General features: G+C 36.6%; 1 protein-coding gene across 1 annotated transcript in view; it reads left to right on the top strand.

Annotated features, from left to right (window-relative positions):
• Nucleotides 1-22,075, top strand: part of jeb (low-density lipoprotein receptor domain-containing jelly belly protein) — a 146,916-nt gene that overhangs the window by 119,004 nt on the left and 5,837 nt on the right. Inside the window, exon 3 of the mRNA XM_074099446.1 lies at nucleotides 21,468-21,628. Coding sequence (XP_073955547.1) covers nucleotides 21,468-21,628 — 161 coding nt within the window. The remainder of the gene's footprint in view (nucleotides 1-21,467; nucleotides 21,629-22,075) is intronic.

The raw sequence follows: 22,075 nt of genomic DNA, 5'->3' as shown, positions 1-22,075 counted from the left end.
GTTTACACTATATATTAAGCTGTTCAGTAACCTAGTTAAAAGGAAAAAATAAAATTCTGCGCAAATAGCGACGAAAGGGAAATGACCTCATTCTGCGCGGCCATTCCAGTAAGCTATTCGAAACCTTTTCACGCACGCATCTATAAAGTTTATTTTTAGGACGTCTTACAAGTATCTGGCGATCAACGATTACAGTTCAAGCTCTAATTAAGGTTTAACAGAACAGCTCTAAATCGGAGCAATTTCGCCTTAGGTACGTTAATTAAGCGGCCATGGTCGGCATTCCCGGCTTGCTTGACAAATTAGAAGCGATCGCTATCGCTACTCCAAACAAGCGCGCTACTGCCTTGTGTTCAATTGTACTCACTAATTTTATTACACTCTGAATCAATTATACTAAAAATAGGCTATTAAAGCAATGACATTATAGATCTAGCTACACAATAGAAATATCAGTGTCTCTTCTCATGCTCGTAAAGTTCGTGTTTATGCTGGATCTGGGCGACATAAAATGACTTTTAATGCTCTATATAAAGTAAAATCTTCGTCTAAGACCAAGGCAATCAGATGTAAACAGCCACAAACAAAGAAGTTTCTACGTATTTTTTAAAATATTTTCTAATTTATATAAAACTAAAAATCAATCAAATCAATCAAAATAAAATTAGATAGATCAATAAAATTAAAAATTTATAATTTTAATAGTAATAATAAAAGTTACATAGTAAGTGAACAATTTTATTGTTTCCACTGTTGCTATTTCATTTCCTCGCCATCGAAGTGAAAAGCAGATCATTGTACATACAATCTACTATTGTTATAATTGACAGAAGAATTGAATTGCATGAATTATAGTGGGCACAATGTGGCGCCCGACAGAGCGCGACGCAGGGCGCAGACAAGGGTCTGCCAGATTTGTCTCCCGTGGCAACCTTCACGTGCCTCACTAAATTTGACCAAAAATACAAATACTGGTTATGTCAAAATGGACACGTCGTTTATATTCATCCAGTAAGTGGTAACACTAAAGTTGGCATTTATTTTTTACTTAATCTAAGACAACATCAGCATTGTACAAAATACTCAAAATGTAAACCTGTGTAGAAACCGTTAGACGACAAAAATACATGTGGCCATAGTATTCAAAAGTAAAATTTTGCAAGTACGAGAACCTACCAGAGTAAAGCTGTTGAAATACTGGATTTTATTTTGAAAGCTTCAGTTAAAATATTATTTTTATACAATTTTTGTAATTCTTTAAATAGCGCTAATATACATTATGGTAAATATTGACTGCATTTGGATAAAACTTTTGCTTTTTATAAGTTACTTTATTGATGCAAAAGCATTTCTTTTGTTATTTTGCAAACAACCATACATTTCTCGGTAGCCCACTTTACCAGAATCAAAAGATAGAGTTTCTTTCACTGAATCTAGTTTGTATAGCGACCAGTGCTCCAGATTTTAAAGCAAATATAAACAAGTGTATTACGTGGTGTCCGAAAGACGGCAAAGTTATTAGATCGCGGACTGTTCCGCTAACGAGTGTGTCGGGGAGCTGGCCGCGCGCCAGCCGCTACCGAGCATAAATTGTGCTGGAGTACTCACTACTCACCACTACATGTCCTTTCTAACCTTATGCAAAAATATGCAAAAGTGCAAAACAAGGTCAAGAAGGTCACCTGACAGTACAGTCAACGTCATAAATAAGTGATCATTTCTGTACCTTGTCGCTTTCAGTCGTTACACAATTTCGTATGGCTTTTCATACATGACGTTAAAGTGACAAGGTACAAAAGTGATCACTTATTTATGACGTTGACTGTACCTGACGCTAAGCAGGGAAATTCAATAGTGTATCGATTAAGAGCCTTCTTTGTTCTTTAAGGGCTCTACCTATTACACCGTATCTTAATCATACCAGTGTCAGGCAAAAATATATTCTTTGTATCGAAAAGTATGAGACTATGGCCTCTAGCACGTTTCATAACCAACCGTCGCCGTCGCGTGTCATGTACGCGTTTGACATTCCGTTCCTGACACGATCCTATTACGGACATGGCTTTATACGGTGTGTTAAATTCATTCCAACTGGTAGATACTTAACTAAAATTTCGTCAGTTTATCTCGAAATATGTATCAAGATGGATCAAACACATCACTCAAACTCAAAGCACAAGGCAAGGAAATTTGAGAATTTGATGCACGCATTTAATTTCAGCGTAGGTAAGTAAATCACTTTACTTGCGTAGGATTTCCTCGTACAATAACAAGGTGTAAACCCTTCCGTGGGCGGAGGAAAGCTAAAGTGACGTTAATGGGTATATCTAGGAAGTTATTAAACCAACTACTTAGCTATCATTTTCAATTTTTCCCAGCAAAACAAACAGTTCAATTTAACTCTTACCTCTTCCTATTTAGAGAAGAGAACAAAGGTCAAAACATTACCAAAATTACGTCAGAGTCATTACTCCTTGTTCAATAGTAGCTGGCTATGAAAATTAATTTAATAAATATCCAAAATCGATTCTTACAAACTAATAAAGACTTAAGGTCGCTTCAGTTGAACCTTGATATCAATAATAACCCTTTACCAGGCGAAGGGATATATTCCTCCCACATCTTATATCGGTTACCGTAGTCAGGTTTTAACTCCAAACCTCCTACAAAATATTTTGTCGATCCCTGAAAATATTATTTTATTATTTTCATTCACAACACGCTTCTAAATCGCGTAATATATCTTTGGCAGCATTTTAGATTCACTTGAACTCTAATTTCAGTAAACTACGGAGAAATTGGAACACTTTCCTTAATTTCTATGAAACAGAAGTTCATAGATCGAACAATTTTTTGATATTTTATAGATTTTGAGTGTTGAAAGGTAATGTAATCTTAATCATTGCTAAATATTCATGCATTTTTGTGTATGACCAAAATTAGGATGTGGGTTGACATTATCCCATGGCCTTATTATAGTTTAACTGTGCGGGAGCTATTCTTCCCATGGCCCGGTAAATTGTCTTGTCGTGTCATAAAAACTCGCGTAAGTAATAAAACTGTTTTTGTGTTCACCTAGAACGAATTCATGTACCTAGCTGTAAAATCTCCTTTTAAAGACTTTCCCTGAAGAATAAGATGTGGGAAGAATATATCCCTTCGCCTGATCAAGAATATAATAAGACAAAATCGAGTATGACAGTTAATTACTTAGACATGCGATGGGATAACCGTAACCCACATTTTTATTTCTGGTTTAAAGGAACATCTCCGACTTTCGTAAATTCATTTTTTACAAGGCGTTAAATACTGTTGTAACAGCATATAAAGTACGTATGAAGACACGCTAGTTCTAAGGGGCCTGGTAAAGGGTTAAAGATCAAAGAGAAAAATCATGAACTTATATGTTATGATTTTTATAAATTATCGCATTTAATAAAATATGTAAGCAACATAAACTAGAGTAGATAGGCGAAATCCATCCAAAACCACTCAACGCGTGCATTGTTGTAATAATATCCTATAATAAAACGTCAGGTGAAAGAAAAACAAGAATTTCTTGCATTCTATAGTTACGTTTATATATCTTGGTCTAAAGCTGGCTGTGTTTCCGCTAGAGATGTGCGAGGATGTGTTCCGAGGAATGTGTTTTTCATGAACCAATAGAAAATATTCATTTACCTATGCTCGCTCCCGCTCAGCTGTTTCCACTAGAGCTATGCTGTGCGAGGATAATTAAATGAAGCGTTTCTATAATTTCAAACGGTCGAGGATTGAACTTTACGTTTCTATTGGTTCATGTAAAACACATTCCTCACAATATATCCTCGCCTCGCACATCTCTGGTGGAAACGCTACCTAAAAGCGGTGTGACCAGAGGGGCTACTACGAAACTCGCAAATCGAAGTTTGTATCGCACCGTCCCTTTCACTCGCGTATTAAATGACATTTTAAGCGTCAGCGGGACGGCAACATACGAAGTTTTGAGTTTTGCATTTCGTGGTATAGGGCCAGCAGGGCTACTACGAAATTCGAAACTCGAAGTTCGTGTCGTTCGGTCCCTCTGACACTTGTACTATTTAATATGAGATTGAGAGGGTCAATACGACACGAGCTTCGAGTTTCGAGTTTCATAGTAGCCCTGCAGGATGGGCAGCCAGCGAGCCGCGTAGCTCGCGAACGCGGCCCGCGATGTGAATAACTTCCGGCGCGGGAGTTCGACGGGCAATAGGCGGAACTATAACAGCGTCGGAGCCGCAACGGCATATTGCCTATTGTTTGGCATCTTCAACTCTTGGCATCAAATCTTAAACACAGCCCGACCGACTACTCTGTCAGCTTTACTGCTTTACCCCTATAACATATGAATATTAACACACGCGTTTCCAAAATAGAACCATTTAACTGTCTACACTTGATGGATCGTTTTCTATTTGATTACTGTACTTCGGAACGGTTCCAATTGATAAGTAACAATTCATATTATACGACAGCTCTATCCAATAAATACTTCGTTTTCTGTTACAAAAGTTTGGCCATCCGGGATTTGTCTTGGTGAAGTGGCGTGGCGGCCATTAATATAATAGAGCGACTAACAAGGGCGGATGACTAACGCTATACATGGGTATATCATTAATGGCAATAATATAGGTGGACATACGTATTTCTTCATACGTCACGTGCTACGTACGTAAACGATCAGAACAATCGCGTAAACAACGCCAGTACATACCTGCCTTCTTACCTGAGCTACTTACTATAAGTACTTTAGTACAGTTCTTATTTGTCATTTAGTAGATATAGTTTGTGGATGTAGAGACGCATAGTCTTAGTAATGAAATCAATTTTATTTTCAAACACCAATAACGTGACGGAAGACATGGTGTGCTTCATAATATAATTCATTGACGTCTCTGCACTATGTGCAAACTTATAGGAGAGATCAGGTGGCAAGTCATCTACCAAACATAAAAAATTATCTGTCGTACTTGCTCAAAAGTCTCACCATTTTCGAGAATTTAATGTAGTATTCGTATATACCAACACTCAAATTTTGGGTTCTAATGTTCGGAATTTGATTATTTTTGCATTTGTTTTTGTTGCAAAATAATCTTGAATAGTTGTGTTATAAGATGCAAAACACCATTTAAAGTAGGTACCATACAATACTACTTACGGAACACCCTGTATACAAGGTAAAATTTTAAACGTGATACTAAATTAGGGTTTATAACCAAGTTAAAGCTATTTATTATAGATAACATAATGCTCAACGGCTAAAATTTGTCTGATAAAGTTTAGGATGTTCATACTTTTTTGATTTGGTTAATTTTGCGTCACAAACTCAATGTATAGAAAGCAGACATCTTAAATTAAATAAGAAAAATGAAAACAATTAAGTTAATGCATTATATTGTCCGGCATTAATGAGCTAGTGCGCCGTATCACCACCCCGGATATGTTGACCACGACCACTCTGTCAAGAGTGTAACGATTAATTAAGATGAAGAACTGAGCTAGAAACACTAGTTTTTATTAGGTACAATGGGGAATGGATGAAAATTTTAGAAACGCTTGAAACATTTTTTATCAAAAGGAGTAACCTTTCTAATTAACAGAAAAAATATGAGATTTTTAAGTAGCATGAATGAAACTTTTTTTTACCGACAAATTACGATAGTCCGGTCGGTTAGGGGTTGTTTCATAGCCCAGGACAAAAAACTTTAAAAAAGAATTTATGTCTTTGACTCGTTCGTTTTGAAAGGTGACACTCTTTACTGGCCCAGATAATACCGACCCTGTTTTTCATGTACACACCCATAGAAACTCATGTCGGTTTCTATGGGCGTGTACATGAAGAACAGGGTAGGTATTTCCATGTAGGCATTATCCGGACCGGTAAATAGTGTCACGTGTCAAAACGAACGAGTCAAAGACACATAACTTTTTTTTTTGTTCTGGGCTATGGAACAACCCGTCCAACCGGACTATCGTAATTTGGTGGTAAAGAAAACTCTTTAATTTTTTAAAATTAAATGATGCTACTTAAAAAATCTGATATAATTTTCTGTTAATTAGGAAGGTTATTCCTATCAATAAAATAAGTTTGAAGCGTTTCTAAAATTTTCATCCATTCCCCATTAAAATTTAACTTTGTATTCTAAACCCATGGTATATTTAAATCAGAATCTGCTTCAAAAATACCTACAATGAAGAAATATAAATAATTAGTAGTATCATATATGATATTTACAACATTCCATCGCGTTATTTCATTTTATTATTCTCAAGATTTGTTTACTGTGACTGTCAATTTTAACAATTCCAAATCACACAGAAAACATATAAAATTACACACAAAGTAAGTACTTTTGCCACGTTTTCTCTCTTCTAGGTCAATAACACTACACGCTTGACAGAGTGGTCGTGGTCGTGGATCACTCGCACTCACGATTATTCCTCGTAGTACCACCAACTTGTTCCACCTGTTGGTTGATAAGGAATCAGACCCCATCAGAGGCCTTATTGTCTAACGAACTCAGAATCATAATCGTTTTCACCGCTTCTTTGTGTCACTCGGTATAAGGGTATAAGGGTAGAAACAGGTGGCGGATGCAATCGCTGGCGCCCGATCATTAGAGAATACGGCCTCAGTAGTGAACCTTCATAACGGCTATCTTGAGAAAATACTTAGTGCTGAGTTTTCAACTGCTGATTATTGCTTCATTGCATTTTTAAAACGTCTCTACAGCTTTATCCGATTGTACAACGAATAATTGTATACGTAATTTACCATAGCACTTACGTGACACGCAAAAGTATAATTACACTTTCCATTTTAGACATAATGAACGGCAGCCCTTTATAGAACAGTTTCAAAACAAATGGTAATAAGAGATAGGCCAACTTTCCGATTCCCCATCGATCGGTGCGCGTCGCACTAAATTATGTAGCCCTCCTTACAACCACTCGGGATATTTATACCAGAAACGACAAGCCAATGGAAGGGTCATGTTCAAAAAATGACGATGTTATTTCATTTTATTAATAATATCTTTAAAGGGTTCAAGGATGGCTTATAACTATTAATAGGTGCACATAATAATATTATAGTTAGAGTTCTGCTGTGTAGAAAGCGGAAGTATTCGTATAGGTCAAAGTAATAATATAAAGTTGGTAACTAACGCAAATAGTTGTCAGCCGGGCGATCAGATCTGTGATGTGTGCGGTCACTGAGCGCATGGCTTAGTTTACACATTGCCATTATTACCTGTCTCTTCGACTGGTGATAATTCGACAGAGGTAACTTTCAAGCTTACTGGAGGTACAACATTGTCTGTCGACCCCACGGACTATGAATTGTTCAACTCAGCCGCCAGATATAACATTAATATTACGTAGGTAGGTTCATTTTAATTTTATTTGCGAAATTGGACGGATTCCCCATAGGAATAGATTTAAAAAATTGTAGCAAGGATTCTGCGCTTAAATGATTCTAAGGTAGATCAGTGCGTACCCGTCTGTGATAGGCAATGTATTATCGCAACGGGTAGGTACACATATTTGTATAGACTGTCTACATAGACTTTAGCCGCCTTAACAACTAATCATCATAATTACACTTAGTCGGCATAATTATTATGTACACCCATGCATGACACATTACAGCTTACAAATGGATACGGCAAAACTAAGGGATCCATTTTTGCTGTTATGACAACGGAACCCTAAAAAACGTTCCCGATTCTTTTCGACTTGGAGCCACTTAACTAAAATTCAAATTAATTACGCACAAGAGGTGTCCAAATGATTAAGTTATGACCCATCACTATTATCGTAAAGATATGCTTTATATTGAAATCAGCTTAAATTAAAATTTTACAGGTAAAAACACTTCCATCCTCATGACTCGTTTAGATGAAAAAGAGCATCTTGTACATTTAGATCATAAATTCGGATTGTTTATGAGAAAAACAGAAAATAGACAAGTGAAGTTGGCCCATCTACATATTGATCACAGTGTCAAAGGTCGGAAGACAGCTCCCGGGCCGTCAGCACAACGTACACTATCAGGCCCCATTGAAGCAATAAACCACCACTAAAATGATAAATGAGCAACCCCACCCAACGTCCACATGTTTCTAATCGTGAGTCTTCAGTGAGTCACAACCAAACAGATATTTAATATAATTAGAATAAATATTTTGTCAAGCTTCTACGCAATTCACAGAGAGAGGCATGCATGGTAACAATTTTGTAAAAGTGTGTGCACAATTTTAGTCGGATTATAATAACCTAAGTAATTCAGTCTGCCTGTCTGTGTGTTCTGTCTGTTTACAAAACATGTAATGTGTGACTAGGTGAGAAATGAAATAAATTTGTTAGTAAAGAGGAAGTATTTTAGCCAGTTCTCAGTCTGACATGGTTTTTAATTAAGAACCTACTTTATTAAGCTTTTACTTGGAATCGTGAGGACACCGAGATATGTCGGACAAATGAACATAACAATTTTAACACCTTAAGTATGATTTTACACAATACCGCAAAATATACTTACATAAATGACCTAGGTCCTAGGTATAGAGGAAAAAAATCATGAATATACCTACCATGATCCAATCCAACCACCCACAACCGTCGTCCAATGAGGGCTATCATTTTTTGTCTCACTAGATGGCGCACTGTTGCGTGAGGTTTTTAAGTATGGTTTTGAAAGTCTGTTATTACGGGCGTGGAAACAAAGTTTAGATTAAAATCATATTTAATACACCTTAAAACCGTACCGTAGGCCGTGGTGGCCTAGTGGTTTGACCTATCGTCTCTCAAGCAGAGGGTCGTGGGTTCAGAAATTCATGTGCGGAGTTACATTTGAAATTCACGAGCTTTGCGGTGAAGGAAAACATCGTGAGGAAACCTGCACAAACCTGCGAAGCAATTCAATGTGCCAGCAGTGGGACGTATATAGGCTGGATGATGAAAACCGTACCATATATATATCGAGCATGCCACAGTGTTGCATAGTCCCCGTTTTGTTCGGAAAAAAGGGAGGACAAAGGTTTCCGAAAGACAAAACTGTCTCAAAACACAGACATGCATTGCCCCGGAACGCATATTTGCCATAATTAATTACAGATATTGCAAAATATTCACAAAATTATTCTAATTATAAATAATCCAGCGTAGCTCAGCCAAAAACTATGGATCCGAGACGTGGTGCTTCACTATAGGCCTTATAAATAGGCTCAGAGTTGCTCCGCAAGCTATGGAGAGAGCTATGCTTAGGGTTTCACTACGGGATCGAATCAGAAATGAGGAGATACATAGAAGAACAAGGGTCATCGACATAGCCAAGCGAATTAGCTCGTTGAAGTGGAAATGGGCAGGCCATATAGCACGGAGAAAAGATCGCCGTTGGGGCCAAAAAGTTCTCGAGTGGAGACCGCGGATTGGCAAGCGCAGCGTAGGACGTCCACCAACGAGATGGACGGATGACTTGGTTAAAGCCGCGGGTTCATGGTGGGTACAAGCCGCTGCCAACCGAAGCGACTGGAGGTCTATGGGGGAGGCCTATGTCCAACAGTTGACGTCCTACGGCTGAGATGATGATGACGACCTACCATGATAAAAATCATGATATGTACTCGTACCTACACCTAAATTGATGTCTCTTGCTTAAACTATTTTAATGACACAAGTGCTATTATATAAATGTACTGCTTTTTCCCGCGGCTTCATCCGCATGGAATTCGGTTATCGCGCGCTGTTCCCTCGGGAACTGTGCATTTTTCCGGGATAAAAAGTAGCCAATGTCATTCTCTGGCTCACAAACTATCTCTATGGTAAAAATTACGTCAATCCATTGCGTTTCGACGTGAAAGACGGACAAATGCTAAAACACTTTTTAAAACTAAAAGTGCCCGACGAATACGTCAGCAAGCACCGTAGTTAGTCTCCTGACTGCGGCGCGCGGGCGAACCCGCCGGCGCCAGCCCAGCACTCGCCGCTCTCGCTCCCACTAGCGCTCCTTAACACTGGACTGGAAGCAGCCCCTCAGTTTGATCTGTTTGTTACCAAAATAGCGAAACTGGAGATGGAATGGAGGAGAGAGCTAGAGAACGCAGTATGAGTGAGAGTTACGCGTCCCTAGTTTTTTTTAGTTAGTATATATTCTTTTTTAAGTATCTAATGTAACGCTATGGTGTCAACCGTCATGTTGCATGTAAATAGATAAATAAATAAATAAATATACAAACACACACACACTTTCACATTTATAATATTAGTATGGATTTTGTTGCAAAAAACATCAAATCAACACACTTTTTCAATCTGACTGTACTACATTGCCATCCAGCAAGGGACATATCAGAACTAAATTTCGAGTCAATAAGACCACTCAAGAGTTCTGTCCTGCGGAGACGATCCTGGCAGGACCAACATAATTTCGCAACTAATCTTAGTTCCGCAACAGATTATTAGGTTGTTTTGTCAGGCCCACTGCCAAGCAGAGACGATATTTTACTGGGATATATATCTCCTACCCACGTTGGTTGTTCTTTCCGCTGCGTAGCATAAAATTGACCGCCTACGTCGTAGCAGCTACGCGGCTGCCGTAGAAACTACAAGTACAAGTTTTATCTCTTTTATTTAAATCGCCATTTTAGAATAAATTTCCTTATTTCCTTCAAAACTATTGAGTTATGAAAGTTTTATCGCATTACTTTTCTATCCAATACAAAATACGTCACGTCATCACATCGGGATTATATCTAAGTAGTTTTCTTTTCCTTGCTCTTTTCTATGTTAACTACTACTATTGTAGACTGTATGCAGTTATTTAGAAAGGAAAATAAATTAGAAAATCAGATCTAAGTGTCTAGTGTAAGATGTAAGTGTTATAAAGTAATTAAAAACGTAGTAAATAGTAAAACTGTGCTAGTTAGCAAGGCTGCAGCAGCACCGGCGCCCGCGTCGGACGATCTCGCGCTCCGATCACGTGCCGCGACGTGTCCTAAATATTTATCGGACCGGCCGCCCTCGGCTACAAAAACATTGCTGGAGCTGCATCCTAACTCTCATTAATTCCAAAGAGAAATCCATTAACTAAAGTCGCTTAGTGCCCACCTACAGCTACTGTTTATTCCATTTGTTCAATAGCTCAATTAAGAATACCTACCGCACGAAAGGCTAATTGTTACTATCGATCAGTGCTACTACTATTTTTATAAATTGTTATTTGAATGTGTGATGCTGCTATTTTTATAACAGGCCTCATTGGTTTAGATTCTGCCTAGGTATATTTGACGTACCTATAGTTTTAAATTGAAGTAACCTGCTGTTGATGAACGTAGGTACGTTCGTAGATACCCGTAGGTTGAATATGGGCATGTTTTTACATATACGGAGTAGCGTTAACTGAAAGCAGGTTTCTTCTATATTATGAATGTGGTAGTTGATACGCAAAGGATATAAACAAAAACATTCTGAGAAAATAAAGAAAACGATCTATTTATGATAAGAACTTGAAGAGGTGCATTATCTAACGTGGTGCAAACTCGCAGACTGCTCGGGAAAGAAACTTTCTTAATTCAATAATGGAAACAAAGGACCAGCTACTTTAAAAGCCAGTTGCACAAATAGCTAACTGCACCACGAAGCGTTGGTATAAGAGTAACACAGAATGTACCTTGTGGTCTGTGAACAGCATAGAATACGAGTATAAGGTGTTTGCATACATACAGAACAGTTATAAATACGATAAAACCTCACATGTGACTTCATTGAAAAATTCACAAAATTCATTTTAAGTATTATTCAATACTAGCTTTTGCCCGCGGCTTCGCCCGCGAGGAATTCGGTTATTGCGCGCTATGTCACTCTCTGTCCCATAAACTATATCTATGCCAAAAATCTCGTCGATTCGTCGCTCTGTTTCGACGTGAAAGACAGACACACATACAAACACACTAACACACACTTTCGCATGTATAATATTAGTATGGATGACTATTAGACTATTCGTTTATTATGCAAATTAGTACCTACTCGTAGTTGTGTAAATTGTTTAGTATGTTGCCAGAAAATATGTATTTTGTTGTTATGCATTTTGTTCTTTTACTAATTGAACACGTATTCAGACTGAAATTATGCATTTTATTTATATGAAAAGTGAAATAAGTACATCCATACTAAATTCCATACTTAATGTAATGCATGGGCTATTTTGATACTGGCTAGACTTTATCCAAGTTAGAAAGTGTACGGTGTCACGCAGTTAAGTCCGTCGACGAAGCCGGCGCCGCCGAGTCTGCCTCACACTCGATTCGCTCACCAACACACCCGCAGCGGATAACGCCCACGTCCTTTTACTTACAATCCTTCAATCGAACCAAAATCGAACTAAACTTTCATCTAATGCGACCAAGGATTTTCCAAAAATAATTTATTCTATAAAAACGACTAAGGACTGCTTGCGTTCATAAAAAGTTCTATATATTAGGTATTATAGGTATGTAAGGAAACGCGCATCACATATTGAATGTTTTTTTTTTCAATGATACGTAGTACAATATAGTAATAAAAGTAAAATAGACAATCGAAAGACAAATCTATCCTACCACTTTAATATTACCGCAGAAAATTAACACTCATTGACCTATGTAATACCTTACGGCACTAGACTGGCTGTTTGGAACAAAACGCGCGGCGCATCAATCATCAACATTAGTTTGACACAAACCCTGTCACGGACGTCAACAAACTATAGTGAAAGGTTCACAAATCCGACAAATTTTGTGCGCCGTTTTGATGTAAGAAGCATGCAGTCTATACATAGATATCGATGTTAACACTGCTATTCCATTAAATATGGCTAGCTTTCTGAAGTGCCCACAGTATACGTATTTACGTAGTAGCCGTAATATTTTTTTGTAAGCGCAACAATTACTATAAGTATTGATGAATCCGATCGTGACTTTCCGTTAAGTTGTATGGGTCCGAAAAATCGTAAGCCACTTATTTGGTTGATCACATTTTCAATTTTTAGAACTCTATATGTTTACAACTCGGGAGTTCTAGTATACGAGTCGAGAACGTAATGAACAGAATAAAAAGTAATACTTAGTTTAGTGTTACTTAGTTAGTAATAGTTAGTTGTACTTCTCTATGCTTTGTTCCTACGGCAGGCGAAAAAACGGACATTAACGTTTAGTGCTTACCACAGTGATCACGAACCTTTTTTGGTGAGATTCAAAATCTATCAATAATTAGTGTATGAATGGTAAAATATATTTTAAATTTTTGTTTTTTATAAATAGCAGCAAGTTATTATATAAAATAAACATTTAACATAGAAAACAACTTTAATGACATCGAGATTCCAGTTTTTCGTACTTACGAGGGTCAAACTGAAAGTTCTTAAAAATTCAAAAACTGAGAAAACTAACACGTTATCAGTTTTATTTTATCTTTTCAAAACAGTGTCTATTCACATCAATACATCGCTGAATCCGATAAACCCACTAAGAAAGGTACGTTGCCCACTTGCCCTTAGGGGTCTCTTCGACGGCCTTTTGAAACGTAGTCACTGCTTCCTCGGCGTCCATAGAACGTTTTCTTCGAAGTTTTTTTTATTTTCCGGAATATTTAAAAATGGCAAGGTCGGGGCTATATTATTATGGTGGGTGACGTCGCCAAATAGTCTATCGTTCGCCTGGAGGTGTACGATGAAGCGCTGTCCTTCTCAAGAACGAGGCCACCATCTTTTTTCCCACTCTTCCTTTTTTCACTTTAGTTGGCAACTTCTTCTTCAACAGGAAACACCCACTGAGCAGACTGTATTACCTACCTACTCTAAGCCCAATTTAAGGTTAAAATTTTAAGATTTGTGCCTTAGCACAAGCCAGCCGGAGTGATAGAAGCCTAATAGTTATAGTACCTATGTATGCACACTCCTGCTGGCTCCTGCTGACGCATCGACTTCAAACTGGTAGAGAATTATTTTCATGGCTTTTTAAGCCGATTAAACTTTTTGTCATATTTTTTTCTTTCTTTTTGGTGTTAATAATTCCCATCTTATGATGGGTGATAGCGTAATATCACCTGCTTGCCACCTTTTATAAAAGACTAGCCTATTACCCGTGACTCCGTCCGCGTAGAATTAATTTATCCCTATCCCGCGGGAACCATGTAATTTTGGGTAACTCAAATTATCCGTGTACCGAATTTCATCTAAATCGGTTCAGCGGTTTTGATGTGATGGAGTAACAAACAAACAAACAAACAGGCTTACAAACTTCTCATTTATGATATTAGTGGGTTTGCTTTTCATTTGGCGTTGTATAGACAAAATATAAAGAGCGGAAATGTAACAGCTGCTGAAGCTCAAACAACATATTTTTAACTCCCCACCACCATTACTTTTTAGAGGTCACGATAATTCCGTTAAGGATCTCAATCCTAACCCTTATATACTAAAGTAGCTTAATTATTTACGAAAGGATGGGCCCTCAGCGATATATCCAATTACAAGTACCCTATAACTTGTCCGTGCATTACTTAATAGGTAAATATTGTGCTTCTAGGACGCCCAGTGTTGTGTGGTTACCACCAATAGCTTATTATTTGATAACAAAAACGGAATGTTTTTATGTCTGGTTTGTCATACGTGTCATAAATTCAACTGTTTATTGGCATTCAGTTGTTTCAGCTTCGAAAATAAATAAATTCACTGCAAGCGTTAACGAGCGGGACGTAAAGCCAATCGAAATCATTGAATTAGCTTAACCTTTTGTGTAATACTGGAGTATAAAGGCTGTGTAGGAACATGAAACCGGGGCGTGCCGTGAGCTACAAATATTTGGTAAGTTACTGTCGCGGTGGCTCGGGCGCTCTTCTCAGCCATCGCCCTAAATATTTCGTGACAACCGCTTCGTTTTCACTACTTTTATACTTTACATCGTGTTGTGCTTAAATTATGGAACTTGTCCCACCGCCGACGATGAACGAAAAGCGACTAGAGCTAGAAACTAGAAACAAGCGACTGTGTAGTTTCTATAGTTTTGTTGCTGGGCTATAAACGAGTGTACGAGTGAGCGCGACGGGCGATCACTCGCAGTTGTAGAGTAAAATGGCGGCTGTTTTGTTCTCTCTGCGTAAGTTCTGACTGCCAAGCAAGTATCGCTGAACGAGTTGTATTTTTGAAAGCTCTTGTCGGTCGCTGCGACAAACTGGTAGAGAGCGATTTCTTGCCGGCGGTGGGAATAGTCAGCGGTCGACTATTACTCTATGCATCTCTTTTACTGACACGCGATCTATATCTATTATTCGTTTCTTGGACGAGAAAATAGTTAATCGCTTCCTCGCCGGCGGTGGGACAAGTGCCTACAAGGTCACCCGAATGTATGTCGGGCCACGCGCATTTTAGGATTCCATACTAATATTAAATGCGGCAAATATGAACGGCTGTGAAATTTTCCTTTTCAATTTATTACTATAGGTATGTATACCTAGTGCCATCCACAAAGACGCGTGATTTTGTCAAAATTAGACATTAATGACATTGTAATAAGAACCACGGCACGCGTCATCGTGAATGACTCTACCTATACCGCCCTAATTTTTTACAAATTCTTCCAACCAATGGTTTTGTTGCCTCTAATGCCTCACTTGCCTCTAACAAATATTAGCACTTTAAAGCCTTTACTATTTTTCAAACGGGCCCCTTAATCGAGACCTATCCAACAATAATACTCCCCACTATGAATTAAAATGAGAAAAAAAAACATATCTACTTTACGTGTACCTGCTACCCTTTTATTTTTTTTATTTTACCACAGTTTTATAGAACTAGCAGTCTCTAAGCTATGCTGCGGACGGACATGGTGCAACTATAAGGGTTCCATAGCCATTTTGAACACAGAAACCCAAATACTCCTTAGCACTGTCATGTGATTTAGCGTACGTAATATACAGATAGGTATTACCAGCTTCTGAACACTCTAAATTTCTGTTAGGATCACCAGACTAAAGACAATTTTATTGGTCACATAAGCTGTAGGAATATTAAATCAAGTAATTTACATTTTCTTAAGGTTACCTGTTTTCAATAGCTTTGAATTCGGTTAAGTAGGTATGCTCAGTCTAGTGAAACAATCGCCAGCAGCTACGAACTTTAGAACCTTTGATATCCCGGCTGAATAAAATTAAGCAACTTTTGTTTATTACTAGTTACCAATAGAAGACATATGTATCAAAAACCGTAAATGCAAAGAAGGCTTTTTCGCTCTAAAAGAACGTCAATATATCCTCACGAAGCGGGAGTAAAATGCATTAATTAAATCCATAGGGAGCAAAAAGTAAAAAAAATAATACTAGGATTGACAAAACGAAGACAGCCAAGAACATAATGTATTATTGTATTGTCACGAAAAGTAACTGCAGTCACACATATTGTTAGACACATGCAAATATTGATCTATCTATTTGATGTTGGATTTTATTATTGAGTTCAGAAGAAAATTAAAAATATATACCTACTGCTAAAACTATTACAGGTAAATTTCAATACCAAAATGAGTATTTGTGTGTAGACCATTATCCTCCTGAGACTCGGCGTTTAATGCATGAATTATTAAGAAAAGTTGACATTTTATTGGAAATTATGTGCAAAACTTTGTACGTATATAATATCTATTTCATATTTCTTCAGCGCCAGTTTACATTTAGGGGCTGTTTCACCATCCATTGATTAGTGTTAAGTGACGGTTAAATGTGATGTCGTCTCTATTTGTTTTGTTCGAATAAACGGAGACGGCATCACATTTAACCGTCAATTAACACTAATCAATAGATGGTGAAACAGCCCCTTAATATTTTTAATTTTTTCGCATGAACGAGTGACAGCTTATTAGCTTAGTTATCTAATATCAGAGTTGAAAATTTACATGAAGTAAAACAAAAACCGGCCAAGAGCGTGTCGGACACGCCCAAAATAGGGTTCCGTAGCCATTACGAAAAAAATAAGTAATATTTTTCTAATAATTTCGTATTTTATACGGAATCATCCATAGTTAATGTATATTAATATTATATTATATTATATTATTAATATTATATTTATTATTATATTATATTGTATTATTATTTTTCATGTTCAGTTAAGGTATATTTTATACCTTAGGCTGCTATTTACTCTTAAACTACTAATAATTCTCAAGCAAACTTAACCGTTATAGTTTTCTTTGAAAGTTTAGAGTTCGAATTTTAGAGGGGGGGGACGCTCGATTTTAATGAAAATTTGCACTTTAAAGTTGAATATGTCGCAAATAAATAACTGAATCGAAAAATCGTCTGAGAAAACCCTTAATGGTTTTAAAAGACCTATCCAACGATACCCCACACTTAAGGATTGGATGAGAAAAAAAATCTCCCCCACTTTACGTCACTGGGAGGTAATTTTTATTTTTATTTTTTTATTAAACCATTTTGTCGGCATGGTTTACTTATATATCCATGCAAAATTACAGCTTTCTAGCATTGATAGTCCCTGAGCAAAGCCACGGACGGACAGACAGACAGACAGACAGACATGGCGAAACTATAAGGGTTCCGTTTTTGCCATTTTGGCTCCGGAAACCTAAAAACGATATAATTACATACACGTACATAACTTGGTACCTACCTACATACCGAAATGCAATGCAACGCAACACATGCGTCAATTTTCTAAGGGAGGTAGATGATATTGAATTGCGTTTTTGTAGCTCAATGCTTGTTTATGTTTTCTTGCATTGTAAATGAAAAGTATAGTTTTCATTTATCACGATTAAAAGCCATACAAACCCTCAGACTTTTTTAGCTGCCCTTAGCTGATATTCGGGCCAGTACACCTCGGGTTTAATATGGCTCTCGTTAGTTAGACCCTCTTTATAAAATACTAGCGACCCGCCCCGGCTTCGCACGGGCAAAGTAAAAAAAAACGGCCAAGTGCAAGTCGGACTCTCGTACGAAAGGTTCCGTACCTATACAACATTAGACATTAGCATAAAACGGCAAAAAAAACACGTTTGCCGTATGGGAGCCCACCTTAAATATTTATTTACTTTACTTTAATACAATAGGTACATTTAATATAAGTAATATAATATAATGTTATTTTTGACATTGTTAATTATTAAGAAACTGACATAGTATATTTTTCCTTGTATTTAATTTTTTTGACATATGATATTTGATAGCTATTGCAACTCTTAATATTGGGTAATTTTGTAACACTAACAAAATAAAAACATAAATATTGTGCACCATGCATGTGGTAGATTACGGTTATGTTCTGAATTATCAATATAACTATATTTTGTACCCGTTATCACAATAAATACATTATGATTATGATTATGATTATTTTACATTTATACAAATAAATAGGTACCTGTTGCCGTTATTAATATCAAGCCAAAAAAATAACGTTTTTTGTATGGGAGCCCCATTTAATATTTATTTTGTTCTGTTTTTAGTATTGTTGTGATTAGGCAATTATTAACAGTCAATCTGACATGTAGTTTTCTGATCACATGAATACGTGTGCTCAGCTCTGGGGATTTCGATTGCCAATAAATTAAAAATAAGAATATTGTGTGCTAGCAAAACTAAAAAAGAAAAACATAATAATAATTATTGCTTGTGCTCTAAAGAATGTATTATATTACGGCATCTGTTCTGAATTATCAATAAACTATAATTTGTACCCGTTATCACAATAAACATTAGATTATGATTATGATTATTTTTCATACAAATATAAATAGGTACCTGTTGCCGTTATTAATATCAAGCCAAAAAAATAACGTTTGTTGAGCCCCTGTTTAACATTTATTTTGTTCAGTAGAAGTATAGTTGTAATAGCGGCCAACACCCACACAACATGATCACATGAATACGTTGTATAATTTCGATTGCCAATAAATAAAAAATAAGAATATTGTGTGCTACAATCGCAAAATGAATCTAAAAAAGAAAAAAACCTGTGTAGTAATAATTATTGCTTGTGCTGAAACCCCCCCCCCCCGCAAAAGTGAAACGGCCGCTGACTCAGCATTATGCTGAGGCGTTAGGCGCCTGCAGTGCTGATATTCTGTCAGAACTGTCTGTGACTCACGGAATGATACACAAGTATACTCATATAAATAAAATTAAGAAATATAAATATATTTTATTGAATGGAATCTCCGATTTTTTTTACAAAAATAAAAAATAATAAGTAATACAAAAAAACAATTATATAAAAAAACACAAAATATAAAAAAAACCTAAACGAAAAAAATAAAAAAATAATAGTAATAAATTAAATAATAAAATTAAATAAAAACTACTCTCGATCTCCTTTCTCCTATCTCCGATTTAAATAATTCAAAAAGCAATCTACAGGTATTGAAACCGTCTTGAATATAAAATTATTTATTTGGATAAGGATTAATACAAAGGTATGCTATTTTAGCTATTTTAGTCGTCATTTCTGTCTACTTTTAAAATGTAAAAAAGTAGTTATAGTGACATAACTACAAAGTTGGACATATATCATGGTATCGCAAAGTTTTTTGTAGATCTTGATATATTCTTTAATATCTTAAAACATTTTTTTGTTCTATAATCAATAGTTTCTACAGCGCATGCGATGAAAGATGTTTTATGGCAACTTTTTTTTACACTTTGAGTTACATTATTGTAGTTTTAGTACGGAACCCTAACTTTTTTTGTTCATAACTATAGCCTATGGCCGCCAACCTTGCTAAATTTAAACTGGTCGAGTTTGATGTTTGTGTGTGGCTTGGGCATTGCATACACTAATCATATATTTCTCTCATATCCTCTCCATGACAACTCCTTCCTTTATGAACAGCTTATATCCCAAAGTCCCAATTACCTACGTCCATCTATGATAATCTATGTCCTTTTAGCCTCTAATGACATAACTATATATAACTTATTGAACATATTTAATTTCGCAGTCGGGTAAAAATAATAATGATATTAAAATTTAAATATGTATTCCTCATCTCACTAAATTTAATTTATCATGTGTACCTATGTAAAATATCTTTATTTCTTTCGCCTTAATCCCATGTAATCTTCTCCTGTTTCATTCCGTATTCCGTATTCCAAAATCCCGTATTTTCTATTGATTTCGTTTACGCGTCTGTGGCGGGTGCGCAAACCACGCGAGCCAGAAAAAAAAATAGCCTTAGGCACTTTGGAATAATTTAGCATTCTAATAGAGAAAGAATTTTAAAAATCGGTAAAATAGTTTTTGAGTTAATTCGTAACAAACAACAGTGGTATAGATAAGATATTAGTATAGATGTACTCGTACGTATAATATTTACATACGTAATTTATATTGAGAATTTACTAACACGTGCATTAATATTCATACTCTATATCAGCGTTTCTTAACCTTTTTCAGTCCGCGGACCCCTAAGCATGATTTCAAGAACCCCCTTTATAAAAAAACAGGAATAAATTTAGGTAAATTTTTATTAATTCAAATGTCTATAGATAAGACGGCGGACCCCCATACACATACTCGTGGAACCCCCAGAGGTCCGCGGACCACAGGTTAAGAAACGCTGCTCTATATGATATGTACTAAGCAGTAAGTACGTAAAATACCTATCTACCTGTTTATTTACCTACATTCTTTATGACGAATGACTTAACCAATATCCATGTACTAGCGCGTATTTTTAATCAGTAATACAATAACAAAGAAAGTTATAATCGTTATAAATCTCTTGGAAGGAGATAGTCACCCAAATTTATTGACGGTACGTGTAGCCAAGAGTCCATTGACCCAATCCAAAAAAAACAGTAAATCAGAATGTAAATAGAGATAAACCGATATCAACAATATCTAGTCGTATATTCTTTAGACGGCGTCGGTTTACCTGAACAATCGGGTAGACTGCTTACGAATGCACAGCACGACGCCGAGTCCTCACCAAAGTGAATAGATAGGGGTGTATAGAGGGCGCGCGCAGTGAGCCTGGGCCTCACTTTCCCTAGCGTCTAAAAATAGACGCTCGCTCGCGACAGTGGCCTGCCGCGCGAACTGAATGAAACTTGGTATACGATATACTCGGCACAAATTATATGCGATTGTTTTAGCGTTTAGAGAAGCGATTGATAATAACTAGTGGTGTGTGCTAGATCTGCAGCTCGCGATTTTTTTGAAATGGCTGAATTATGGTATTTAGATGTAATTTACCTATTGTTTTCAATCCTCGTGGTTCTGCTATTTTGCAAAAAAAAACAAATAATCGATTAAAAACAGCTTACGAAAGGAACATAGGAATATATACTGACCTAACGCTATCAGATATTAGAGATATCAGATAACATAATCTGAAACTGACAAGTCTGATTTACACTTGTATTCTATTTAGTGACATGTTCTGATTATTTTGTATCAGAATGCCCGCCAGCCGCGGATGGAATGGAGCGGTTTGCGTGCCCGACGCCTGACCGGCAAGGTCGCTACCGCTGCATCGACGACCACGTCTTGTGTGACGGCTTCATCGACTGTCCCAACGGGGAAGACGAGGACCGACAGGCCTGCATGTTCTATAAAACGGTATTAACAATCATTATTTACATTGGTATTTCTTACATTAAACACTGCCTTTTAATATTCAGTATCCACATTTCACTAGAGGATATCTTAAATACTAATAGCAACCTGACTTTTACCAAGAATTCCTGTCGGAGAGGTACAGTTTCTAAGTTGCTGTTGCTGCACCTGCTGCTGCAATACATTTTTACATATGTAGGTAATACGTACGAAGTCCTTAGTAGAGAATTAATCAAAATGTACAATAGCATTTAGCATCCCAAAAAACTATTTGAGAAGGTAATTTTGATATGATTCCGATTTATTAAAACTTTGTGAAACTTTATGGAATTTGGTCCTGTTTACGATTGTGAAAATGACAGCTATAGCGTGGTAATTCTACAGTTTTTTTGGAAATAATTTGATGTGTCTAATTTTTTGTATACAGCTTTTACGTGTAATTTTAAGAAC

The sequence above is a fragment of the Choristoneura fumiferana genome, chromosome 16, assembly GCF_025370935.1.
Source record: "Choristoneura fumiferana chromosome 16, NRCan_CFum_1, whole genome shotgun sequence".
NCBI classification, from domain to species: Eukaryota; Metazoa; Arthropoda; class Insecta; order Lepidoptera; family Tortricidae; genus Choristoneura; species Choristoneura fumiferana.
The sequence above is the reverse complement of the archived record's forward strand: the minus strand, read 5'-3'. Positions and strand labels throughout refer to the sequence as shown.